The sequence below is a fragment of the Carcharhinus amblyrhynchos genome, chromosome 7 (assembly GCF_965287045.1).
Source record: "Carcharhinus amblyrhynchos chromosome 7, sCarAmb.v2.hapA, whole genome shotgun sequence".
NCBI lineage: Eukaryota > Metazoa > Chordata > Chondrichthyes > Carcharhiniformes > Carcharhinidae > Carcharhinus > Carcharhinus amblyrhynchos.
The window spans coordinates 4242830-4270807 of record NC_137330.1 but is presented as its reverse complement, the minus strand read 5'-3'; the positions used below and the strand labels follow the sequence as shown (position 1 = coordinate 4270807).

The window sequence follows — 27978 nt, the reverse complement described above, 5'->3', positions numbered from 1 at the left end:
AATCGCTGCCCTCTCCTCAATAAACAGGTACACGTATTCAGCAACGAGAGGAAGAAAGATAGGATGAATATTACAAATCCCACATCAAAGCTGACTGATTATTTTAATTATTACTTGTTTTACACATTGGCGGGATTTTAAATGTAAGGAACCAATCGGTCGGGATTTGAAAATGTGGCTCCTGGATTTCCACCCTCTGATTTTCTGCTTTCAATTAGGAATTCCCGCCTCTTCTCAGTCACGAGAAATCCCACAAAAATTCAGGAACTGAGCGATGAAGGGAAGTTTTAGATTAGGGAGCGAAATGGAGTGCATTCTCATCCTGAGCTGAAATCTGAGTCATGCATTAATACTTTTTTTAAAAAAAGAATTCCTACTCGAATTTTGGCGCTCATTTAAAATTTGAAATAAAGAATCGGTTGGAATCTGAGAATTTGGCGCCCTTACTTTCCGCCCTCAGCACCGTGGCCTTTCCCGATTGGTGCTTTAAACAGATATCTGATTGGACATTGTGGAGAAGGTCTTATTAGGGTTTTTCCCATAGCCAATCAGCAATGTGTGCACCGCCATCCCTCCCCAAGCTATAAGAGAAGTGAATCTGGGCGGAGTTTTTCATTCTTTGTCAAAATCTTTGTGAGATCGTGACGATGTCTGGAAGAGGAAAGACCAGTGGAAAAGCTCGTACCAAGGCGAAGTCTCGCTCCTCGCGGGCTGGACTGCAGTTCCCGGTGGGCCGTGTTCACAGGCTCCTGAGAAAGGGCAACTATGCGGAGCGTGTGGGTGCCGGAGCCCCGGTCTACTTGGCTGCTGTGCTCGAGTATCTGACGGCTGAAGTACTCGAGTTGGCCGGCAACGCGGCCCGGGATAATAAGAAAACCCGCATCATCCCCAGACACCTCCAGCTGGCCGTGCGCAACGACGAGGAGCTCAACAAGCTGCTGGGAGGAGTGACCATCGCTCAGGGCGGAGTGCTGCCTAATATCCAGGCCGTATTGCTGCCCAAGAAATCTGCTGCGGCATCGAAAACCAAGTAAAGCGACTACTCTAACAATCTAACAACCCCAAAGGCTCTTTTCAGAGCCACTCACTTTTTCTGAAAGGGCGACCTGTTCTGTGTAATCGGTGATCAGTGAGAAAATTTATCCTTAGCTTCCAGCTAATTGGAGCTCCATAGACCAACTACCACTTTATTTCCAAAAGTACAGGCTATAAGGCGGTTGATGTTTATTCAAGAATTCGTTATGTAAGAAACAGTTCCTGTATCGGACTTTGTGTTGAACTTAAATTCTCCAACATTTTGCACCCACTGATCTAATATGATTTCTGACAACGCTGTTAATTGATCTAACACGTCAATATCGACACCTACTCTGCACCTTAGGGCATCACAGCAGAGATTCAGCCTCCAGGTAGGGTCGATCGAATTCTGCATTAACCAGTCTCTAGCCTCACATTGCTATTCTTAAACCATACTTTACGCGATAGTGGGATAGAGACAATCTCCGCTTAAGTGCGGTACTGTTTCATATAGTACGTGCTGCAGCTCTTTTCCTGATAAGACTTGGTGGCTCTGAAAAGAGCCTTTGTTTGATTGGGGTTGAGCTGAGTTTTTTAAGCTCGCTCCCCGCGGATGCGGCGGGCCAGCTGGATGTCTTTGGGCATGATGGTGACTCGCTTGGCGTGGATAGCGCACAGATTGGTGTCCTCAAAGAGCCCCACCAAGTAAGCCTCGCTGGCCTCCTGCAGGGCCATGACGGCCGAGCTCTGGAAGCGCAGGTCGGTCTTGAAGTCCTGAGCGATCTCCCGCACCAGGCGCTGGAAGGGCAGCTTGCGGATCAGCAGCTCGGTGGATTTCTGGTAGCGACGGATCTCTCGCAGAGCCACAGTGCCGGGCCGGTAGCGGTGAGGCTTCTTCACTCCGCCCGTGGCTGGAGCGCTCTTGCGGGCAGCTTTGGTAGCCAGCTGCTTGCGCGGAGCTTTCCCGCCGGTTGACTTGCGCGCTGTCTGCTTGGTTCGGGCCATCTCTTCAAACGCAGTAACTCGGAATGTCAGAGCGGCTTCCAGCCTCCCTTTTTCAACTGGCTGAAGCACCGCCCGCCGCCACTGATTGGCTCCCGCCACAGCCCCTATCCAATCACCCTCATAGCAACCACAGGCTGCCGGCTCTGATTGGCTGAGCTCGGATGGCCGCTGATTTTCAAAATTCACCGCCAAAAAAGACCGCCAATTTCACTGCAAAATTTTCCTCACTGCCTCAGCACCAAAAACACATTCAGATTCATTCCGTGATAGACCCAGAACAGGCTGGGAGCAAACTCCCAGAGAGAGGCGCAAAACACAGTGTCAAACACACACTTTACCTAGAAAGATGGCGTCTTTCTGCCCTGGAGGGATTCTGCGGAATAAAAATGCCTAAACAAACTTTAGGCGGTTGACGGGAGGTGAATTGCCACAGACCGATAGAAGGAATGGAATAGGAAGATACGTCAGTTTAAAGCACACATGTAATAGTATTAAACGAGTGTCAAAATGATTAACTAGGGTGAATGCATGGATGCAGAGCCGGGGTGGGGTTGTATTCAGCGCAGAATCCACGGACCTCTTTCCACACTCCAAAATGCTGCGATTTATTCGTTATCCCAGCAAGCATTATAGTCTGACATTTTATGTTTTCGGCCCCACAACCACTATGCCACAGCAATTCTAAAAGTTTTGATAATTGGAAATTCACACTTCACCCAGGTCAGTGCTCTCAATGTGAGGATATGGGCGGCCCTGAAAAGGGCCTTTGGGTTTTTTAGAGAATTGGGTGGATTTGTTTAGCCGCCGAATCCATAGAGAGTGCGGCCCTGGCGTTTCAGAGCGTACACCACATCCATAGCGGTGACCGTCTTGCGCTTGGCGTGCTCGGTGTAGGTGACCGCATCCCTGATCACATTCTCCAGGAAAACCTTCAGCACCCCGCGGGTCTCCTCGTAGATCAAGCCCGAGATCCGCTTGACCCCGCCACGGCGAGCCAGGCGGCGGATGGCTGGCTTGGTGATGCCCTGGATGTTATCACGAAGCACTTTGCGGTGTCGCTTTGCTCCGCCTTTCCCCAGTCCTTTGCCTCCTTTCCCTCTGCCAGACATGATTCTTCTTCAGTCAAATCACTGCTGAATGAGAGAGGAACTGCTGCAGCTTCCTTTATTATACAGCTCGCCCCGACCTGACTGAGAAAGAGAGAGAGAGGCGGGACGGGGAGGAGACTGAGAGACAGACAGAGCAGTGAAATGTCTTTCACCATCCAGCTCCTCCTCCTCCTGCCCGAACTGATATTTTAGATTCAAATTCAAACAGAAGGGAAAAGAGCGCGGAACAAACTGAAATACCAGATACAAGCCAGTGAGAAACCCGGGTCGACTCAATCCAGACTTGTCACTAACATTCCCGCCTCAGTACAATCCTTTCTATAACGAGTCGAACTGAATCCATTTCAATCCCATACCATCCCGCCATCGCCTCTCCTGACGGATTGAGAATTTTAAAATCATAAAATGTGTTTGGGATTTGAGCTGTGAGGTGGGCTTTCTCCCCCAGGATTCCTTTTACACCCTCACCCTGAATCTGTGAATAAATAAACTAACACAAATTGTGTGTTTCCCCGGAGCTATTCCCGGGTTAGGGAGAAGCAGCAACATCCCTGTGTGTGAGTGCAGAGAGTGAGGGGGGAGATGGGGGGGCGGGGCTAGAACATGTGAGCGGGAATATTGGATTAACATTTCTATCTGAAATCTGCTCCCAGCGCCGGGACAGCGATTCATTGACCGCGGGGGGGGGGGGTTCAGCTCTTCCCTGAGAGAGGTGGGTGGCTCTGAGAAGAGCCTTTGGGTTCACAGGTTTGGGATTTGCTCGGCGAATTTCACTTCTTTCCTGCTTTCTTAGACTTTGCTGCAGCCGCTTTGGGTTTGGCCTTCGATGTCTTTACCTTCGTGACCTTCTTCACAGCAATCTTTTTCTTGGGGGATGCTTTCTTCACGCTCTTTTTTGGAGCTGTCGTTTTCTTGACTGCTTTCTTCACTGTGGCTTTCTTGGCTGCTGGTTTCTTTGTTGCCGATTTCTTTGTTGCTGGTTTCTTTGTTACTTTCTTGGCCACCGCTTTCTTCACTGGGGTTTTCTTGGCCGCTCCTGCCTTTACCTTCTTGACAGTTTTCCGCTCCGCTGTTTTCTGAGCGAGTTTGTAGGAGCCGGAGGCGCCAATACCACTCAGCTGAATCAGCTTTCCATTTCCAACATTCCTCTTTAAACTTTGCCTGATCTGGCTGCCCCGTTTGCCCACATCCACCCCTTTGCCCCGCAGCTCCTTCTTGATGGCGGCAGTGGACATCCCCTTGCGATCCTTGCATTCCGCCACTATCTGGAGGATCAGATCGCCCACACTGGGACCTGTTGCTTTCTTCCGGGAAGCCGCTGCCTTCTTCTTCTTGGCTGCCTTGCCTGTGGCGGCGGCTGCAGGAGCCGTTTCGGCGGCTGCACTGTCGCTCATGTCCAGAACTCTTCACCAAATCTCTCCGTCAATGTGAACTGGATGAGAAATGAAGCGTTTGGTGGCGGCACTGAGCAACTTAAAGGCAGCGAGCGGACGGGGCGGAGACAAGCTGCTGTCAGCTCCAGGCTGCTGCTGCCTTCTCTGTGTTTCTCTCTCGACCCAAACTCTCAATTTCCACTCAAATCCCGGCTCCACACTGGCCCAGGTTCAATCCTCATTGTGCCTGACACCTTAATGCCTGTTGTGGAAAAAATTTCACCCGGATTGAAGGCTGCATTTGGGATTAAACCCCGTTTCTCTGCTGTACTGTTCACGCTCTCTCACCCCAACGCTGTCATCTCCCTTACTTTTCGGCTGAAATTAGGAAATCGACGTAAAAATTACATTGAAATTTAACTTTGAGAAGTAGGAGGGACACAGGGGGACCATGTGATTGAAAAATATATTTGATTTACACAAGAATAATGCGGAGATCTCACAATCTGAACGGACACACAAACACAGTGATCTTCTCCTGTTTCCCCCGCCCCTATCACACACTCTCTCCTGCACAATATTCCCGTCTACTCAATCCCAGGCTAAAATGATTTTGAATTTTTAACTTTCGAGGACATATTGCCTCTCTCTTCTCCACTTTTTCCCCGTTATGTTGGTTAATTGTAAATTCTCCCTTCACTTTGTTAATCTTTCTATATTTCCTGTCCCATATATTGTGTGTTAACTTCACTCCCCAGCAGCAGCCAATCAGATATGTTTTCATGAATTTACACTGATCGTGCATTTTTCTTCAAGGTGAAAATACAAATGATCTCTTCACTGAAACTCGAGATTTTCCAGTTTGAGTTTATCCCCTTCCACTGCTGAATAACACTAAACCCTGAACTCAAACAGCAGGGACGTCCAGTTAAAGAGTAATCCCCCAGCCGCTGATAGTGGGGTTGCGGATAGTCACAGGCAAATTCTGACCAGTTTGATCCGAACTGGAGATTTAAAAAACTAAAGATAAAATCATAGACCAGGACATTCTGAGGAAACGGGACAGGACCATCTCAGACACAACACGGCAGCAGTGTTCACAGTGACTGTCAGTGCTATACATGTAATCGTTTTGTCCAAAACACACGCAGTACCTTCTTGCAAATGAGAGATAGAGAGATGGGGAGGTACAAAGCCAGAGACAAAGAGAGATGGTGAGATTTAAAGAGAGGTAGATGGAGAAAAGAGGAACAGAGGGATAGAGCCAGAAAGAGTTCGAGAAAGAATGAGGAATTCACAGAGAAAGACAAAGGTATAAACTTGGAGGGAGATGGAGGGATTAAACGGGAGATAAATAAAAGTAGCAAAGGAGAGAATGGGAGAATGAGTATTGAACATTCAGTAGAAGATAGGTTTATTTATTTGTAGGCTTACATCAACACTGCAGTAAGATAATAAGACATAGGAACAGAATTAGGCCACTCAGCTCATTGAATGATGGAGCAGACTCAATCATGGCTAATATTTTTCTCATCCCCATTCTCATGCCTTTTCCCCATAACCCTGGGTCGCCTTATTAATCAAGAACCTGTCTATCTCTGTCTTAATGACCTGTCTCAATGATCTGGGCTCCACAGCCTTCTGCAGCAAAGAGTTCCACAGATTCACCACTCTCTGGATGAAGAAATTCCTCCTCATTCCTGTTTAAAGAATCATACCTTTAGCCTGAAGCTGTGCCTTCTGTTTCTAGTTTTTCCTAATAGTGGAAAGATCCTCTCCATGTCCACTTTATTTAGGCCTCACAGTATCCAGTAACTTTCAGTCAGATTCCCCTCATCCTTCTAAACTCAATGAGTACAGACCCAGAGTCCTCCAGCATTCTTCATATGACAAGACCTTCATTTCAGGGATCACTCTTGTAAACCTCCTCTGGACTTTTTCCAAGGCCAGCACATCCTTCCTTAGATACGGGGCCTAAAACAGCTCATGATACTCCAAGTAGTGTCTGACCCGAACTTTATACAGCCTCAGAAGTACATCCCTGTTCTTGTATTCTAGCCCTCTTGACATGAATGCTAACATTGCATGTGAAGTTTCTGTGAAAATCTCGCTGTTTCCACACTTCGGTCCCCCTTTAGGTACATTGAGGGATAAATTAGCATTGCCGATGCATATAAACTGCATGCCCTTTGGACTGTGGGAGGAAACTAGAATACCCAAAGTAACTCCGCGCTGACATAGGGAGAACATTCAAACTCCACACAGACAATGACCTAAGCTGGGAATTGATTCTGGATCCCTGGCTCTGTGAGGTAGCAGTGTAGTCCATTACTGAACTCTGTGTCAATAACAGAATGAAGACTACTATCACACAAACTGGGTGGCATGGTCAAGTTGGAGTGTGGGCCTGTTTCCATGTTGTAATACTCTGTGGCTCTGTCACTAACACATGCATCATCTGAAGAAGTCAGGTGTGGCATAACTACAGCATTATAATACATACATATCCCAATGCATAACTGTGGCCCAAGCATATATACATCCTTAAAGGGGGATAAAATTGCTTTGGAAACAGATAAAAGTAGGCGACTTCATAAATTAGGGGATTGTTTGTACCAGTTGACTTTGTATAGCAGGGGAGTGTTTAAAACCAGGAGAGTGTGTGAAAACAAGGAGTGTTTGATGAGGATAGGACAGTGGACGTTGTCTACATGGACTTCATAAAGGTCTTTGAGGAAGTCCTTCATGGCAGACATGTGCTGAAGTGAAGTTGCATGGGATCAGAGGTGAGCTGGCAAGATGGCACAAACCTGGCTCGGTCAATAAAGACAGACAGTGACAGTGGAAGTGGGCATTTCTGAATGGAGGGCTGTGACAAGTGGCGTTCCTCAGGGATCAGTGTTGGGACCTTTGCTGTTTGCAATATAAATAAATGATTTGAGGAAAACGTAACTGGATTGATTAGTAAGCTTACAGACAACACAAAGGTTGGGGGATTTGCAGACAGTGATGAGGACCATCAGAGGATCCAGCAGAATATAGATTGGTTGGAAACTTGGGCGGAGTGATAACAGATGAAGTTTGGCCCAGACAAATATGAGGTAATGCATTTTGGAAGGTCTAATGCAAATAGGAAATATACAGTAAATGGCAGAACCCTTAAAAGTATTGATAGGCAGAGAGATCTCGGTGTACAGATAAACAGGTCACTCAAAGTAGCAATGCAGGTGGAGAAGGTAGTCAAGAAGGCATACGGCATGCTTGCCTTCATCGGCTGGGGCATTGAGTTTAAAAATTGGCAAGTATGTTGCAGATTTATGGAATCTTAGTTAGACTGCACTTGGAATATAGTGTTCAATTCTGGTTGCCATGCTACCAGAAAGATGTGGACTGAGTCGACTGGGCCTATACTCATTGCAATTCAGAAGAATGAGGCGAGGTTTCATTGAAACATATGAGATTATGAAGGGAATAGATAAGATAGAAGCAGGGAAGTTGTTTCCACTGGCAGGCAAAACTAGAACTAGGGGGCATGACCTCAAAATAAAGGGGAGCAAAGTTAGGACTGAGTTGGGGAGGAACTTCTTTACACAAAAGGCTGTGAATCTGTGAAATTCCCTACGCAGTGAAGCAGTTGAGGCTACCTTATTGAATGTTATTAAGGCAAGAATAGATAAAATTTTGAACAGAAAAGGAATTAGGAGTTATGGTTGACCCCGCCAATGTGGTCAACCAGCTCCTCCTTCTGCCTGCTGTGACATTTTAGAATCAAATTCTAAACAGAAGTGAAAAGAACGCACGGAGCAAATGTACAAAATATCATCTACAAGCTGGTTAGAAACCTGAATCTATTCAATCCAGACATGTCAGTAATACAATCCTTTCTACAGTGAGTCAAAAAGTCTGCTTCTATTTCAATCCCAGCTCCCATTCCATTCCCACACAACTTCTCCCCCAGATGAGTTGAGAAATTTACTATTGATCAATAAGTCTGGTCTGAACAGGCTCAGTTCACCCTGGGCTCTTCCAAGCAGTCTGAGAAGTTGTGACTCAACTCCCACCAATCCTGTAACCTGAGGCAGACACAGGATTAATCCCAATATCCTGCAATGTGTCAGAGGATCAGGTCAATAATGTCTGAAATGTATGGTCAATATCCTCTGGAATGATTTGGAATATTTTGGTCTAATTGTTTGATAGATGCTCAGTGACCAACATTAACAATCTGACTAAATTAATTTGAGACTATTCTGATCAGATATCAACTCCTGCGATATCACCGTGTACCTGGTGGATGGAGTTCTCACGAGAGATGATGGTACCCTTGTCGATGATCCGGCACGTCTTGCAGAGGTTGCTGTGGCAGGGTTGGGTGGTGTCGTGGTCACTGTTCTCCTCAAGGCTGGGTAGTTTGCTGCGGACAATGGTCTGTTTGAGGTTGTGCAGTTGTTTGAAGGCAAGAAGTGGGGGTGCGGGGATGGTCTTGGCGAGATGTTCATCTTCATCAATGACATGTTGAAGGTCCAGAGGAGCTACGACATCTTCTCCGGAGCCTTCAACATGTCACTGATGAAGGTGAACATCTCGCTAAGGCCATCCCCATACTCTCACTTCTTGCTTTCAAACAACTGCACAACCTCAAACAGGTCATTGTCCGCAGCAAACTACCCAGCCTTCAGGTTAACAGTGACCATGACACCACACAACCCTGACACAGCAACCTGTGCAAGACATGCGGATCATCAACATGGATGCCATCATCTCACAGGAGAACACCATCCACCAGATACACGGTACATACTCTTGCAACTCGGCCAAAATTGTATACCCAATATGCTGCAGGAAAGGATGTCCCGAGGCATGGTACATTAGGGAGACCATGCAGATGCTACAATGGATGAATGAACACTGCTCAGCAATCACCAGGCAAGACTGTTCTCTTCCTGTTAGGGAACATTTCAGCACTAATGGACATTCGGCCTTTGATCTTCGGTGACATTCGGCCTCTGATCTTCGGTAAACATTCTCCAAGGTGGCCTTCAATGCACACGATGTTGTGGTTCCCCAGGACGACAACTGACTATAGCCAATCGAAACAGAGAGTCTGAGCCTTGATCCTCCAAGCAGTAGACTTTATTCTCCAGTACAAGACAATAAAGCCGGGATGTCCAGAACAATCCGATGAACCGTTTGCTTACAGTCTTTTTATGCTTACTACAGCTCGATACCCCGAGATCCTTATCTCACTCTCAAGGTTGACCTCTTTTAGCCACTATTGTTTCTGAGCCTGCCATTTATCTACCTTGTTTGAGAATGGTCACTAATTGGCACATCATTTACTTCTTGAAACCATGGCGGTTACAACCTTTGTCCTTATCTAAACAGTTCTACTTATACAACAATTGTGGTTTAGCTGACTGAGGCTGAATAGTAAAGAAAACACATTTACTTCATTCTTTCCTTCTAGTCATAATCATATATTAAGTTGGGTAACTAGACAATGCCCATTGTTCCTCAAGGTGGTTACTGTTCACATTCATTGATTATAGGTGATTACTATACTGATTACATTAGGTAACATACGTTGATTATATTGGTTATATTTGATTAACATGCTGGTCTCATCATATTTCAACATATGAGTTTTAATTACAAGTTTCAGTTGATGAGAGTAAATTCTCTCACATGTCCCCACTTTGAGACTATCTTCTAGTCTCATCTTAGTTCCCAAAATGCTAACTCATGTAGTCGCATTGTTTAATCCTCTTCACATACACGTATTCCTGTCATATTTCCAAGCAATGTGGGGGAGCCAAATAGTTTGGTCAGGGATCAATGTCCCTTTTCTAACTTTATCATGGCCTGTCTATCAATGTCCTGATTTTTGGGTTGCTCCCCCAGATTACCCGCAGCTAACAGTTATCAGCCAAAAACCTTCCCACTCTTGTCTAGGGAAGGAAAAAAGACTGATCACTGTGTACAGACTAAGTTTTCCGGCCTCAATGGGCACCGGTAAGGTGTTGTTGCTTCCGTAAGGCGGCCCCCCCCTCCGATGCTGCTATTTTACAGAATAATGAGTTTCAGCTTCGATCAAGGTTACTGTGAGTCCATTCAGCGGGGGCAGCTTGACATTTCCCCATTCCTTTGTTTCTTTTTCGGGAGGTTGGTCGCTAGTTACTTGCGCCACCATCTGTCGCACCGTTAGTCTGGTAAGGAGAGATTTCAGAGCAGGCAGAAAACAGCAAAATATTAATCCCGTGATGATTATCGTCATTACCACTATAACTCCTGCTTTAGCGAACCAGGCTCCCCATCTTCCCAACATACTATCTAGCCAGCTCCAAACCTCGTGACCGAACCCAGCATTCTCTTGCACCTCCTTCCTAAGGTTTTGTAGTTTAGTCATGGCCTGGGTAAATGACCCCTCTGAATCAGTATTATTGGGGATGAACGTGCAGCACTGATCTCCAAACATAACACACACACCTCCTTTTTCTGCTAATAACCAATCTAGCGCTTGTCGGTTTTGCCAGGCCATTCTGCTGGTCGCATCCAGTTGTTCACCTAATGCAGTAAGAGCATCATTCGTATAATTGATAAATCTTTGCTGATTGTAGTAAATGTAATTAATCCATTTGGTGTTCTCGTTGGGAGTAACCCAAACTAGAATGGACTCAAACCCAGCAGCTATCTCATTTCTGGCTTTGAACTCATGGGGAATGCCTCGAGGCTGTCCAATCGCATCTAGTTTTACCTCAGGATTAGGAATATACGACCTTTTTATCTTTCGGGGTTCTATTTTACTCTTCACTGGCAATATGACAGTACTTTGAGCTAGCATGACTCGGGCACACAGCCCTGTCCAGTTTGGAGGCAATCGTGCCATTAGTCCCTTTTTAGGGCCGCATAACCACCAGAGATCGGCCAACTGATTTGTTTGTAGATCCAGTACCCACGGGGGAGGTGGGGTTCCCCCTTTCTGTGGGAAATACAGGCTGCGAATGCCGGTTACATCCCATACCCTTTCACATCTTCCTGTGTAATTTCCTAGTTCAGTTCCCCTGCTATTCTCTCTCCAGTAACAATCTTGGACCTGCAAGTCAGGTTCTATCCTCCATTCTTTTGGGGTCTCGTCCATTGCTGTCCTCGGCCACTTTGGGCATCTTGGGGCTACGTTATACATGTCCCTTCCCACCCCAGCATATAAAATGCAATGGTACTGACACACTGGCATTTTCCCACTACAGCGGTCACTGCAGGAGGTCCCTGAACAGCTTATCATGGGGACGGTAACTGTCTGATTCCCTATGGTGTAGGTGCGTGGATATGTTGCATATGTTCCTTGGCAGTTCTCCTTCTTCCAGTTTTGCTGCCAGGCCCTGCACTCCCCTGATCCCCACGGTATGTCAATTACTTGAGTGCGAGGCTTTTCTGATGCACACACCACACTCTCTTTCCCATCATTATTCTTCTGGCCTGTGTACTTGGCCCATTTCCACCACTTATTTCTTTGTGCCTTTTCCCAGATTGTGTCCGCACTCACTGATCTTTTATGCTTCATCTGCCCTGACAGATGACTGCTATCCTTTTCCTCGTGTATTTTGCTTTTCCCCTCCTCTGGTGCTCTACCTAAGGGTCCTTGTAACTTTAGTCTTAACGTTGTTCTACCTTCTCTAACCCTTGGTTGTGTGTCTTCTATATCCTGCTTTTCCTTATCATGGGTCAAGAAAGTCTTGGAGGGAGATGGTGTCCAAGTCCCAGGTGGGGAAAGAGACCTGTGCTCCTTCCTCACCACCCCTTGTGCCTTGGCGAATGAGCTCGGGCTGGACATCTGTACCATCAACCAACTCAGGCATAGAATTGTTTTCACCATTCTCACCTCCTGCATTTCTAGTTTGATTCTGCTCATGACCAGTAGGGCCCCCCCCTCATGGTTCTCCTTCTTCCTCACTGCTACCGCTATCCCGGTTGTTGGTGCTTTCAGCCTCCCCATACTCCCTTATTCTTGGTGCTGTTCTGGTGCAATGATTTAAGTGATACCACAGTGTGCTGCCTTCTACTTGTAGAGCCGTGGGAGAGACTTTGGTGACTTCAAATGGTCCTTCTCTTCTTGGTCCGTTCCAGCGCCTCCGAAACTTTCTGATGTATACTCGATCTCCGGGTTTGATCTGGTGTTCCGCTGCTGGACTCTCCTCCTCCTTGGCTTTTTCCTGTTCAAATATAGTTCTATGTATAACAGTTAATTGTTGTATATACTCTCTTGTATCCTGATCTAAGCAGTCTAGCGTGGGGCCCCCGATCCCCTAATCTTCGGTACCGGCATTACTCTTCCTGTCAACATCTCATGTGGGCTCAAATGCGTGATTCTATTTTCCTGACTTCTATATTGCATTAGTGCTAGTGGCAGGGCATCGATCCAATTTTTCCCTGTTTCACTGCAGATTTTACTTATTTTAGCTTTGAGGCTCCTGTTCGCCCTTTCCACCATTCCTTGGGACTGAGGATGATATACACAGCCAAACTTCTGCTTTATTCAGAGTGCTGAGAGAGTCTCTCTCAGTGCCCTCCCGACAAAAGCAGATCCATTGTCTGAACTTAACTGAATGGGTATGCCAAATCTTGGGATAATCTCTTTTGACAGGAAGTTAATTACCGTTCCAGACCCTTGGTCTTTGGATGGTGTTGCCTCTATCCACCTACTGAATCTGTCAACGATCACCAACATGTATCTCTTCCCCCTTACCACTTTCCCCATGTCTACATAGTCCATACATAGGTGTTTAAATGGTCCTTCGGGAATTGGTATGTGCCCTATCGGGGCAGTGACACCCTTCCTAATGTTATTCTGGGCACACACCTCACACTGACTTAATACGTAGTCGATTGAGTTTTGCAGGTATGGTGACCAAAACCCTTCCTTTTTAATTTTTCTGGCTACCTCTCCTCTTGCACAATGATCAACTCCGTGTGCTTCGCTGATTAGTACGGTTAGTAATGATGTGGGTGCTATGATCAATCCCTCCCCATTTCTCCACAATCCATCATGCTGTCCCTGTATTGCTCCTCTATCTTTCCACATTGTTTTCTCAGCTGTTGTGGCTTCCTCCTGTAATTATACCACATCTTCGAGGGTGGTTTGGGGATTAACGTTCCCCACCCCTGGTCCTGGGTGTGGTCTCACTATCTCTACTGGGGCTATCGTGGTTATAATACATCCTGATGCTTCTTTAGCTGCCTTATCGGCTTTGGCATTTCCCTGGGTAACATTATCCTTTCCCTTTTTATGCGCCTGACACTTGATTATGGCCAATTCTTTTAGAACATAAGAACATAAGAAATAGGAGCAGGAGTAGGCCATCTAGCCCTTCGAGCCTGCCCCGCCATTCAATAAGATCATGGCTGATCTGTCGTGGCTCAGTTCCACTTTCCCGCCCTCTCCCCATAACCCTTAATCCCCTCTCTTATCAAAAACCCATCAACCCGCGTCTTAAAAATATTTAGCGAGGCAGCCTCCACCACTTCAACGGGCAGAGAATTCCAGAGATTCACCACCCTTTGAGTGAAGAAGTTCCTCCTCAACTCCGTTCTAAACCGCCCCCCCTTTATCTTGAGGCTGTGCCCCCTAGTCCTACTGTCTTTTTTGAGCGGGAAGAGTCTCTCCACCTCTATCCTATCCATCCCATTCATCATCTTATACGTCTCAATGAGATCTCCCCTCATTCTTCTAAACTCTAACGAGTACAAGCCTAGTTTATTCAGCCTCTCCTCACTGCTCAACCCCCTCAACTCTGGTATCAGCCTAGTAAACCTCCTCTGCACTCCCTCCAAGGCCAAAATATCTTTGCGCAGGTGTGGCGCCCAAAACTGCACACAGTACTCCAGCTGCGGCCTCACCAATGCCCTATACAGCTGCAGCAAGACCTCCCTACTTTTATATTCAATCCCCCTCGCTATGATGGCCAGCATCCCATTCGCCATCCTTAGAGTAGCTAAGAGTAGTGGGTGAGAAGAGGATTGGGAGAGGTTTAAATGCCAACAAAGATTGACAAAGAAGTTGATAAAGAAGGGTAGGAGAAACTATGAAGCTGGGCTAGCGCTTAATATAAAAAAGGATAGCAAGAGTTTTTATAAATATATAAAAAGGAAGAGGCTGGCTAGGGTGAACGTTGGTCCTTTAGAGGATGAGAAAGGGGACCTAGTGGTAGGGGATGGGGATATGGCTAAGGTATTGAATAAATTTTTTGTTTCTGTCTTCACGGAGGAGGACGTGAATAATTTGCCGGGTGTTAGCGATGGAAAGGTGGTAGGACTGGAGGGTCTTAATGACATTACTGTTACTAGAGAGGCGGTGCTCGACAGACTGGAGGGGTTGATTGTGGACAAGTCCCCAGGACCGGATGGAATGCATCCGAGGGTTCTGAAAGAAATGGCGGAGGTGATAGTGGATGCCTTGGTGGTTATTTTCCAGACGTCGCTGGATTCCGGGGAGGTGCCGGAAGATTGGAAAACGGCTAATGTTACGCCGTTGTTTAAGAAGGGTGCCAGGCAAAAGGCGGGGAATTATAGGCCGGTTAGTTTAACGTCTGTGGTAGGTAAAATGTTAGAATCCGTCATTAAGGAGGAAATTGCGAGGCATCTTGAAGGGAATTGCTTGATAGAGCAGACGCAGCACGGTTTCATTAAAGGGAAGTCGTGTCTGACAAATTTACTGGAGTTCTATGAGGATGTGTCTAGGGCGGTGGATAGAGGGGAGCCAGTGGATGTGGTCTTTCTGGATTTTCAGAAGGCGTTTGACAAAGTACCTCACAAGAGGTTATTGCAGAAGGTCGGGGGACATGGAGTTGGGGGTAGGGTGTTAGCGTGGATAGAGGATTGGTTGTCAAGTAGGAGGCAGAGAGTGGGGGTCAATGGGTGCTATTCGGATTGGCGGATGGTGACTAGTGGAGTGCCCCAGGGGTCGGTGCTGGGGCCTCAGCTTTTTACCATTTATATAGATGATCTGGAGGAGGGAACCAAGTGTAGGGTGTCGAAATTTGCTGATGACACCAAGATTGGGGGAACGGCAAATTGTGCGGAGGGTGTGGAGAGTCTGCAGAAGGATCTAGATAGGCTGGGCGAATGGGCCAGGAAATGGCAAATGGAATTTAATGTTGGCAAGTGTGAGGTGGTCCACTTTGGTAGGAATAATGGTAGGAAGGACTATTACTTACGTGGCGAAAAACTGCAGCAGGCGACGGTGCAGAGGGACCTCGGAGTCCTTGTGCATGAGTCACAAAAACCCAGCTTGCAGGTGCAGACCCATCATTGCCTGCATTAATGTTTTTATTTGGCTTTCGTGTTGTATCGGTCCTCCTCCTCTTTTTATGAATCCCCTCTATTTCCATATTGCTCCAAATAGATGGCATACCCCATGTGCGTAAGCCGAATCGGTGTATATCTCCACCGCTTCCCCTTCTGCTAGCTTACATGCTCTGGTCAGTGCTTTAAGTTCTGCTAACTGGGCCGAGCAAGGTTCCTCACACCATTCCGCCTCTACTACTTCAAATGTTTCCCCTTTTTGTTCAACTATGGCATAACCCGTGTGATTTCCTACATGGTCCCTGTAGCACGAGCCATCGACATACAGTGTTCTTTTTCTTTCTGTGTCTAATTTCTCTGCCTTCAAGTCTTTTCTTAGTTTCATAAATGTTCTTGTCTCCCTTACTCACACATGCTCCTCTCCCTCATGAGGCAATGGCATGTAATCGGCTGGGTTAACCTTATTACACTTTACTATCGTAATGTCGGGGAAGGCGGTCAACATTCGGAAATGATGAATTCTGGCAGGCGTTAGTACAAATTTCCCCTGTTCAATCAGTTCAGCTACCTTGTGGTATACGTGTATGTTTATCAGATACCCCATTGTAACCATGGCTGCCTTTTCGTATGCCCACCAGGCCGCTGCCAGGCCTTGATAACGGGGGGGTATCCCATAGCTACGTCATCTAGCTTGGTGCTGTAGTAAGCTATGGCCTGCCTTCTCCTGCCTTTACAACTCTCCTGCATTAGTACTGCTGTAGCAAATCCTGCTTCCCTGTTGCTTACAAAGAGATCAAAGGGTTTATCATACACGGGCAGAGCCAACGCTGGCACCTGCGCCATTTCCTTCTTTATGTTTTCAAATGCCTCTGTGGCCTCTCTATCCCATATCAGTTTTGTTTTTAGTTCTTCACATCCTGCCTCCTTCATTATTTTCCTCAATGCCTGCATCTTTTCTGCGTGGCTTTCTATCCATTCTGAGCTAAATCCTGTCATTCCCAAGAATGTCATCATTTGCCCCACTGTCTGTGGTTTTGGGACTTTCAGTACCGCCTCTGTTGTGAGGATATCCTCTTTTGTCCTGCCGTTATTTCCCTTCCGAGGTACTCTACCCTTCTTTGACACAATTGCAGCTTTTTCCTGGATACTTTGTGTACTCCTTCAGCTAGTCTTTCTAATAATTTTAGACTGTCCTCTCTGCATTGTTTTCTTGTTTTTGTACATAACAGTAAATCATCAACATATTGTATCAGTGTTCCTTCCAACTGTATTCCTTCTAAATCTGCTCTTAATACCTGATTGAATACGCGCGGCGAATGCTTAAATCCTTGGGGCATCCTATTATATGTGTATTGTTTTCCTTCATACGTAAATGCAAATAGATACTGGCTTGCTTGGGCTAACGGCACACTGAAGAATGCTGAACATAGGTCTATCACAGTAAACCATCTGCTCTCAGGTGGTATATTAGTCAACAGGGTTTAGGTGTTCGGTACTTCTACCGGCATGTCCTCCACTACCTCATTGACTGCCCTTAAGTCATGCACCAACCTCCACTTTTCCCCATAAGCCTTCTTCACTGGCAGTAATGGCGTGTTACAGCTGCTTTGGGTTTCTTTTAATACTCCTACTTCGATCAGTCCCCTGATTGTCTCTTTAATGCCTTCTACTGCTTCTGACTTAATGGGATACTGAGGCCTGTAAGGTCCCCGGCATCCTGGTTTTAGCCTGACTTCCACTGGGGTAGCTTTTCTGACCCTTCCCACATTGGTGTCCTGTTTAGACCACAGCTCCTGTGGGACAGAGTTCAAATCTCTTTCTAAGTTTTCTCTCCACTCCTGCTCCCGTTCCTCACCCTTTACCTCGATTTTTACCTGTTTTGGTTTCCCGATCATCTTAGTGTCCAAGAGTATTTTCATCATTTGTCCATTAGTAGACATCCAAATATCTACATTGTTTGTTTGAACAAATTCTAATTCCCGTGCTCTAAGCACCATTGGTCCTAGGTCTTTTGATCTGTATCTAGGATTCACTTTCAATGTAACATGTGGTTCCGCCCCAGGTACAGAGAACCATTTGTTAGCCCATTCATTCCTAACGACTGTGAGGGCCGCTCCCTCTGCTCCAATTAAAATACTTCCTGACTTAACTTCCTGTTCCTGTCCTGCCTCCTTTCCCCACTTCTCCTGTACCTCAGGTTTCTGTTCCTCATCAAATATCATTGTGCTGTATAATTCTGTTTTTGGCCATTCAGCTTGTGGAATCTGTGCTTCTACAAACTTTCCCCAAATTCCCCACACTTGTTCTTTAACTTGTTCTTCTATGTCCCCCAACCAATACACATTGGCCCATTCTTCCCCTTGTATTTTAAGTGGATACATTCCTGTTAAGTTAATTCCTTGATTTGTACACTCTAATTTTAGTCCTAAACCTAGGATTGTGTCTCTTCCTAATAGGTTTAATGGTGTTTTATCACACACTAGCACGGACACATAGGTAGTTTTGTTTCCAATGGTGACAAGTACCGGCGTCGTCATCTGAGTCAATGTCGCTTTCCCCGAGAACCCCACAGTTTTCACAAACTGATTTGACAATGGTAGGTGATCTGCATACTTTGCCTGTATGCACGTACACATCATGGGGACTTCGACCCCTCCCACTCTAACACTAACTATGGGTTCTTGGTCTGCTGCATCTGTTATTTGTACGTATTGTCCTACCATTTCGGGGTTCTCTGGGCCTCCCTGTAGGGAACCCTGATGATTCACTGGTCCTTGGAACATTAGGGGGTCATTTGGTGGTATCTGTTGGTTCTCTCCCTGTCTTTGGGGGGTTCTGTAGGCAATTTCTTTTTATGTGCCCTGCCTCTCCACATCCCCAGCATACGCCTGGAGGGTCAGGCGGCGGTCCCTGTCTCGGGCCTTGATTATTTCCCTGACTCTGTCCCCTCTGGTTCTGATAGGGCGGCCTACCACTTCCCTGTCCTTTCCCTCTTCCATTCCAGTCGATCTGGCCCTGTGGGTTGTAATGGTTCTGATAATTTGGACTGTAGCCCCCTGGGTTCATGGACAATGGGAAGGCAGAAATGTTGTAGGTTATGATGGGCTGACCTCCATCTCCGTTCATCCCCAGCATTGGTGCAGGCATTTCTTCTGTTTTTTGGTCAACCTTCATCGGTGCCATTTTCTTGGGTGTGAGGTCTTCTTTCAATTTTGGTTTTTCTTTATTTTTAATTTCTTCCAGTTGTGCTTGAAGGAGCTTACGCTGTATTTCCTTCAGCTGTTTGTCTGCGTTCTTTTCCTCCTTGCGGTATCTCTCTACTGCATGAGCGACATGGTCCACAAACTCTCTGTAGCTTTTTGATTCCTGGCCCACCACTTCTTCCAGCCTCGCCTTAGCCAAAGTTGTTAGGCCTTCTAGGATTGCTGCTCGGAACATGGAGTTGGTTAGCGGGTCTGTCAGAATGTCCCTTTCTGTGTCACTTCTCCACTTTTTCAGTTGGTTTTCTACATACACAGCCACTTTTTCTCCCTCACCCAATGGTTCCCCCTTCAATGTCTTTATGTCCATCCGACTGGGGTACATGTCTCGTAGTGCCTGCCAAATGTTATGGCAGTATGGGTCCATTGGCACCCCATCCACACCTGGGTCATGTGCTGCGGTGGGGATGCCTGCAAGTCTCATCACCTCGGCCATTTGATTCATTCCCAGCACCCTTGTCAGGAGGGCTTTGATGTCACCCAGCGTCATCCTTTTTCCCATCATTCCAGCCTCCAACTTTCCAATCCACCTTTCGGCCCCGTCCAGAACATTCGGTAATTCACTGATCAAATTAGGCAGGTCCTGACCTGACCAGGGGATATATTGTAGTCTGCCGCCCTTCAGAATCACCAGGAGTATCCCTTTCTCTTTTCGTTCCTCGTCTGGATATTTTACAGGTTGCTGTCTTTTTCGCTACTGTCTTCTGCCTCTTCTTCCGTTCCTTCCCCTACCCCCTCTTTCTCTGGAGATTTCCACATCCATTCCTCCCTATGTTTCCGTCTGTCCTCCCACTTTTGCGCTCCCCATGACCTCTCGTCCACATCCCTTCCTTTCCTTCTGCTTTCCTTCTTCATTCTAACTTCCCTCCCTTCTGGCTTTCCGTTCAGTGTCTCACTTTCCCATCTGTCCAGGCCTCTTCTCGTCTTCCCCTCGCATTTCCTTTCAATGCTTCTCCATCTGTTTTCTTGCTCCTCATCTTTTTCCTTTTCCATTAACTTTTTTGCCCATTCTAAGATGCCTACCACGTTCACTTCCGCTTCCAATTGCCACCTCCTTTGGACTAGTTCGTCCAAGTTCTCTTCTGTTACCTTACTTTCTTCCTCAACATTTCGTCTCTTCTCTTCCTCTTGTTTTAACCACTCCTCCTTTGTCATCTGTTTTATATCACACTCTCCCCTCAAAGTTCATTGTACCTGTTATGACCGGATATAACCCCATGGACCGCTGTCCCTCTGGGTATGGGGGTGGGGCTACATTTGGGTCTTCCAATTCTTCCTTGTCCTGAAATTGGACTGGCATTTGCATCCTATCTTCCCCCCACGCCCTTCTCCTTTCTCTCCCCTCTTTTTCAAACAATGCTAATACCTCTAGCTCTTTATCTCACTTTTCCTTTCTTTTTCTCGATTTATCTTTGATTTTATAATTCTTCAACATCTCTTTCTGATCTTCACATCTCTCTATACACCATGGACCCCCTTCTGGCCACTGCGTGTTTGACTTGCTCGTCCTCTTAGCCCACTTTTTGGAAACGTGCGCTATGTCTCCTCTGAGGGCTGGAAACTTATCCCCTAATATCTCCACCGGTGTTCTAGCCTTACTTGCCATTGTCTGTACTCTTGAACTACTGTTGTGAATTCTGTCGTTTAATTCGTCTGAATTCGGTACTATAGTTATTATCACACGGTGCACCGATTTTCCTTGGTCAATCCCCTGTTCACTTTTCCCTTGCGCTTCCCTTGCTAATGTCTGTACTTCTAACTGAGGTCCCGATATCCACTTTCCTGTTGTACCTTTCCCCGGCAATATTTTTCTTTTCCTCGCTAAGGGTAATATGCTTTACTTGTTCGTCTATGTGAATTAGAGCCCTGCGCGGGCTGGATTCTTTTATTAGTTCTCTTAATGTATCTGCTCCTATTTTATTTATCCAACTTCTGTTTACTATTCCTTCCCAATTTACATACGGCCATTCGTTTCTTACTTCATCCAAATTGACCACATGCATAATCCTTCTCAATCCAGTATCTTTTCTGTCCTTATGCCACTCCCTAACTCCTCCTCTAACTTCCTCTGCTAGTTTTTCTTTTAAAGCACTGCTCAGAGACTCTGTTAATGTAGTCTCTCTAAGCTGCTCGTTATTATTCTGAATATGTCCCGAATCCCACATTTACCATCACTCCCCACACCGCTATCTCAGACTATTCTCCTCAGGCTGGTCTTTTACTGTTTCTTATCACACTAATCGCCCCTTCTCTTCTACCGATTTGGACTTCCGTAGTTCTGACTACCGTATTAGGTAGGAGAATAATCTCTCATAGACCTCTCCCCCTCTCGGTTGACGTCCTTTACCCGAGGTCCTGGGTAGGTTCGGACTGGTAGGACTTCCTACACTTACTCTCCTTGGGCAAGTCGTAACCTGGAATCCCACTCCAAACTGCTTGACTAACCTAGTTGCATCAATTAGCGTTCGGCTTTTTTCTGACTCGCTTTTTACCCATTCACAGACAATACAGTATTCACAGCACACTTTTGCATGCAAAACTCTACCCTTCAGATTGGACTCAGTCTCTCAAAGTGTTTTACACAATTTAATTTTACCTAAGCAGGATATCTTTTGGGTTGGGGAGATCCAGGACCGGCAGAGAGCCGGGTGCGCCGGGCCTCGATATCCCTTTTCCGACAAGGATTTACATGCAACATAAGTCTGCTTACCTTGCTGTGGGAATGCCGGCTTTGGGATCTCCAGCCCTGGTCGAACAACAGCCCCCGCCGCTCCTTCCAGATGCTGTTTTCCGGGTGATCTCACACTAACCCTGTTCGCAGCGTCAAATTTTGTCGTGGATCCCCAGGACGACAACTGACTATAGCCAATCGAAACAGAGAGTCTGAGCCTTGATCCTCCGAGCAGTAGACTTTATTCTCCAGTACAAGACAATAAAGCTGGGACGTCCGGAACAATCCGACGAACCGTTCGCTTACAGTCTTTTTATGCTTACTACAGCTCGATACCCCGAGATCCTTAACTCACTCTCAAGGTTGACCTCTTTTAACCACTATTGTTTCTGGGCCTGCCATTTATCTACCTTGTTTGAGATTGGTCACTAATTGGCACATCATTTACTTCTTGAAACCATGGTGGTTACAACCTTTGTCCTTATCTAAACAGTTCTACTTATACAACAATTGTGGTTTAGCTGACTCAGGCTGAATAGTAAAGAAAACACATTTAATTCATTCTTTCCTTCTAGTCATAATCATATATTAAGTTGGGTAACTGGACAATACCTATTGTTCCTCAAGGTGGTTACTGTTTACATTCATTGATTATAGGTGATTACTATACTGATTACATTAGGTAACATATATTGATTATATTGGTTATATTTGGTTAACATGCTGGTCTCATCATATTTCAACATACAAGTTTTAATTACAAGTTTCAGTTGATGAGATTAAATTCTCTCACAACAACAGCACAGAGTTGCTGAGAAAAGACTGACAGCCAAGTTCCACACACAGAGAACAGCCTCAACCAGGATCTTGGGTTCATGTCACACTATCTGTAACCCACATGACTTGCCTGCATTTGCAAAATCTCACTAACTGTCCTGTCTGGAGACAATACACATCTCTTTAACTTGCGCTCAATTGTATCTCCACTCACATTGTCTGCACCTTTAAGACTTGGTTAGCTGTAAAGACTCACATTTCAATCATTATTCTGTAAATTGAGTTTGTGCCTTTATTTGCCCTGTTTGTGAAAAAAAACTCCCACTCACCTGGCGGAGGAACAGCGCCTCAAAAGCTAATAGCTTGCGCTACCACATAAACCTGTCGGACTTTGATCTAGTGTTTTGAGACTTCTTACTCTATTCTTTCTCTCCACAGATGCTGTCAGAGCTGCTGAGATTTTGCAACATTTTCTGTTGTGGTTTCAGATTGCAGTATCCGCTGTATTTTGCCCTTTATTAAAATTTAGAAAATTGCCTTTGTTCTCTGAATGACTGTGGAGAGAGGCGCATGCGCGATGCTGCACGGCCCCTCAGCCCTGACGCATGCGCGCTGCCTTCCCCTGGCCCCGCCCATTTCGATCGCAGTCATGATGTGGATGTGCCGGCGTTGGACTGGGGTAAACACAGTAAAAAGTCTGACAACACCCGGTTTTATTCCAACCGATTTATTTGAGAGTAAACGCACAAGCTTTCGGGTTAGTCCCTTCGTCAGGTGACCTTTTTACTGTGCCCGCCCATTTCCTCAGTGAGCGGAAATCCTTTGTTTGAAACTGACTGAAATGGAAATGTCAGCGCCCAGGTCAGCGAGGGAACAGCGTTCACATCCCAGCAGCACGTCCATTGGGGAGTGTGGACACAGAGGGGCTCAGAGATCCTCACTGACTCGGGGGAAGTTCAGGGAGATTCGGGAGCTGTTTGTAAGAGGCAGAGCGGAGCAGGAACCTGTTCCGGGATTGGAGTGAGCCGGGGGGAATGGAGAGGAGTTCCTGGGACTGTGTGAGACACTGCTGAGGGAGTCACAAGGTGAATAAGCTGCTAGTGAAAATGACCGGACTTTTCTCCGCTCAAACCTGTGATGTAAATCCCAGTTCAGCTCCTGTTTCAGCTTGTTTGTTGGCATTGTCCAGTGAATGGTGGAAACAGGCGGGACAGTGAGGATGGGAACAATCCTGTAACTGTCACGGATCGGAGGCACCAGCTCATCCAGCTGAGAAAGGAGAAAGAAATGTGTTAGCAGCGGCTGTTGGTTTCACGACATGGTGAGTTCAGTGGGAAATTGTAACCGGTTCTGTGGAAATCTCACTGTATCCCCGGGTAGTGACATCCTCTGAGCGGTACTGGTGTGGAGATTCTAAACCTTGTCAAGTGTTATCAAAGCACCAGAAATAGCGGTTAGATTGAGGCATTGTGTGGGGAAGGGGATTCAGATTTTTTTTTACATTGTTGGTTATGATCTGTAGAATATGTTTTTCTAACTGATTACCAATTGTAAAATCTTTGACTTTTTCATCAACATCGTCTGAGCTTAACTTACAAGATATATATATTTTCTTCCTCTAGGTGAACATATGAAGAAATAATTTCCAAGGTGTGGATTCATCACAGAAGAATAAGTTCCCCTGTCTCCTTCTAACTGCCAGTAGGTACAATATTAATCTTAGAGTGCAGAAACACAGACAGAACATCAGTTCCACCTTCCCATAAACATAAAGCCTCAGAATTTTATTCAATAGAACCCTACAGCGCAGAAGGACACCATTTGGCCCATTGAGTCTGCACCACCTACAACCCCACCCAGGCCCAATCCCCATAACCCCATGCATTTACCCTAGCTAGTCCCCTGACATGAAGGGAAAATTTAGCACGGTCAATCCACCTAACTGCACATCATTGGACTGTGGGAGGAAAACAGAGCAATCAGATCACTGGAGCATCGGGTTTGTAAACATGTTCAATCCAACAGTTAAAATTTCCCCAATTCATCTCACTGAGTGCAGGTGGGTCTCTCAATGTCCGGTATCCCAAGCATTATCTAAGAATCAGAGCGTACAGAAGTGGCCTTTTGTCCCATTGACTCTGGACCAACAAAACCAAACCTACAATAATCCCTCTTTACAACTCTTTGCCATAACATTGACTGTTATGACATTCAAATGTCCATCCATGTACATTTTAAAAGATGAGTTTTGCCCATCTCTCTTACCCTCCAAGGCAGTGTATTATTAACTTCCAGCACCATCTGTGTGAAATAACCTTTCCTCAAATCACATTGAAAGGTGGATCTATCATCTCAGAAGTGTAGATCTTCAGCTGCCAGTGAAATATCAGATGTGGCAGCTAATTGAAATGTACAGAATTAATCTGAGCATTCTACCCAGTCACTACATAAAGCAACACATTAAGTTCTTCGACAAGGATCTCAGACTTTATCTTTATTTTGATATTATTTCATCTTCAGTAAATGTGCTAGATCACTATTTTTGTTAATGGTCATAATACCAGATTACAGCAAATAAAAATGTTATACTGGAACTTACTGAACAGATTCTTGATTAATAAGGGCATCAGGGGTAATGGGGGAAAAGGCAGCAGAATGGGGATGAGTAAAATATCAGCCGTGATTGAATGGTGGAGGAGAGTCAACGGACCGAGTGACCTAATTCTGCTTCTATATCTTATGGACATGTACAGAAAATAAAATAACATCACTCATATAGGGGAGATAATCTGATGGAAAATAAACCTGGGTTCCCATAATAAAGCTGACAGTTTATAAAGTCCCATAATAAAGCTGACACACACACAGCAGATATTAATGGGTGCAATAAAAAAAGACGTATTTAAAACTTTCTAGTGCAAATTAAAATGGGGAACATCACACTTCCATACTATAAGTTAACGATTACATTCTTGTTCCCTCTTATTTCACTCTTGTGTGAAAAGTTTGTTTGTAGGTAAAATAATACCTCTGAAACTGTTAGTGAGTCAAAATACAGTGGTTTTTATTTCAAAACTCTGGAGTGTATTCCAGAATTTTGGGAGAAGCAGGGACTATCAAACTTCTCATAGATCACAAATACAAGTGGACATTTATACAACATGAGTCTTAGTGTTAGTCATGATTCCAAGTTTCCCATTCCAGCCAGAACTCCGGGTCTTCCTTCTTTGGTCATGATACAGCCCCAGGTTTAATCGCAACTCAGTCCAGCTGGCAGCTGCAGTCATTGACCCATTCTAGGTACAAAATCCATTAACCCTTTCCCTTCAGGTACAAAATGCATTCACTTTCTCCCTACTTCAAGTTAAACAGAAATATTTGATTCAAAATCTCATAGGTACAGAATAAAGCCACACCATCATGAAATAAATTGATGAATACTGTTAGACATGAACATTCACAGATTGGATACTGACCTGAAGACAAATCTATGTACACCAGTAATAGTTCACAGATATTAATGGAGCACACTCATTCACAAGCACAAGCCACATGCGTGTGTACCAGGACACAGAAAACATCTTGCATTTACTATTAGATGCAGAGTTAACTTGACATGCATTCAAATGATATTAAAGGATGTAAAAACATGCTCCCATTTCCAACGCTGGGAAACCCAGTGATTCATTGATACTCATAAGCTACACGCGCAACTAAAACTGACAAATGCTGACAAAAATTAAATCCACAATCAGTTATTGACAGATACAGAATAAATCTCACATTCACTTGCCAGAAACTGACAGAGAAAGGGAGCAAGAAAGCAAAAAGAAACAACACTCATGTACAAGCAAGGCTCTGTTTGCAAGCAAAGTAGATACTCAAAACCAGAAATGCTCAGGGATAATGAAACACCAACCCTCAATGACCAGAATCTCAGAATACCACAGTGCAGAAAACAGTTTTCAGACCATGGAGTCTGCACTAATGCATGAAATGTTCTGACCTGCCCACCTAGTCCCATTTGTCAGCACTTGACCCACAGCTTTGAATGTTATGGCATGCCAAGTACTCATCCAGGTATTTTTTAAAAGATGTGAGAACGTAAGAACTAGGAGCAGGAGTAGGCCATCTTGCCCCTCGAGCCTGCTCCACCATTCAGTAAGATCATGGCTGATCTTTCTGTGGACTCAGCTCCACTTACCCGCCTGCTCACCATACTGTTTAAACATTTATCTATCCTTTCCTTAAAAACGTTCAATGAGGTAGCCTCAACTGCTTCACTGGGCCGGGAATTCCACAGATTCACAACCCCTTGTGTGAAGAAATTCCTCCTCAGTTCAGTCCTAAATCTGCTTCCCGTTATTTTGAGATTATGCCCCCTAATTCTAGTTTCACTCACCAGTGGAAACAACTTCCCTGCTTCTATCTTATCTATTCCCTTCATAATCTTACATGTTTCTATAAGATCTCCCCCCATTCTTCTCAATTCCAGTGAGTATAGCCCCAGTCTACTCAGTCTCTCCTCATAAATCAACTCTTTCAACTCTGGAATCAACCTAGTGAATCTTCTCTGCACCCCTTCCAGTGCCAGTATATCCTTTCTCAAGTAAGGAGACCAAAACTGTACACAGAACTCCAGGTGTGGCCTCACCAATACCTTATACAGCTGCAACATAATCTCACTGTTTTTAAACTACATCCCTCTAGCAATGAAGGGCAAAATTCCATCTGCCTTCTTAATTTCCTGCTGCATCTGCAAACCAACTCCTTGAGATTCCTGCTCAAGGACACCCAGGTCCCTCTGCAATTTTTTTACCATTTAAATAATAGTCCATTTTGCTTTTATTCCTATCAAAATGGATGACCTCAGATTTACCAACGTTGTACTCCATCTGCCAGCTCCTTGCTCACTCACTTATCTATATCCCTTTGCAGACTTTCAGCGTCCTTTCATCCTGGCTCCAACATCCTCTCAGGCAGTGCATTCCAGACAGTCACCACCCACTAAGTAAAAATGTTTTTCCTCAAATCCCCCCTAACCTCGCACCCCTCACTTTTAACTTGTGTCCCCTCATAACTGGCCCTTCAACTAAGGGGAACAGCTCCTCCCTATCCACCCTGTCCACGCCCCTCAGAATCTTGAACACCTCAATCAGATCACCCCTCAGCCTTCTCTGCTCCAATGAATTCTATCCAATTCTCTTCATAACTTAAATGTTCCATCCCAGGCAGCATCCTGGTGAATCTCTTCTGCACTTCCTCCAGTGTGTTCACATCCTTCTGATATGCGGCAACCAGAACTGTGCACAGTATTCCAGCTGTGGCCTTACCAAAATTCTATACAACTCAATCATGACCTCTCTGCTTTTGTAATCTCTATAAGAACATAAGAACATAAGAAATAGGAGCAGGAGTAGGCCATCTAGCCCTTCGAGCCTGCCCCGCCATTCAATAAGATCATGGCT

At 45.5% G+C, this 27978-nt stretch overlaps 3 protein-coding genes across 3 annotated transcripts; 1 reads left to right on the top strand and 2 right to left on the bottom strand.

Annotated features, from left to right (window-relative positions):
- Positions 1-647: 647 nt before the first annotated feature.
- LOC145344734 (histone H2A-like) lies at positions 648-24981 on the top strand. Its single transcript, XM_080191841.1, has 2 exons — positions 648-1030; positions 24133-24981. The coding sequence occupies exons 1-2, from the start codon at positions 648-650 to the stop codon at positions 24134-24136; spliced, it is 387 nt and encodes a 128-aa protein (XP_080047967.1). The 3' UTR covers positions 24137-24981.
- On the bottom strand, positions 2820-3144 carry LOC145344739 (histone H4). The gene has a single exon (XM_080191847.1). The coding sequence runs from the start codon at positions 3129-3131 to the stop codon at positions 2820-2822; it is 312 nt and encodes a 103-aa protein (XP_080047973.1). The 5' UTR covers positions 3132-3144.
- Positions 3902-4525, bottom strand: LOC145345276 (histone H1-like). Its single transcript, XM_080193100.1, has one exon. The coding sequence runs from the start codon at positions 4523-4525 to the stop codon at positions 3902-3904; it is 624 nt and encodes a 207-aa protein (XP_080049226.1).
- Positions 24982-27978: the final 2997 nt, after the last annotated feature.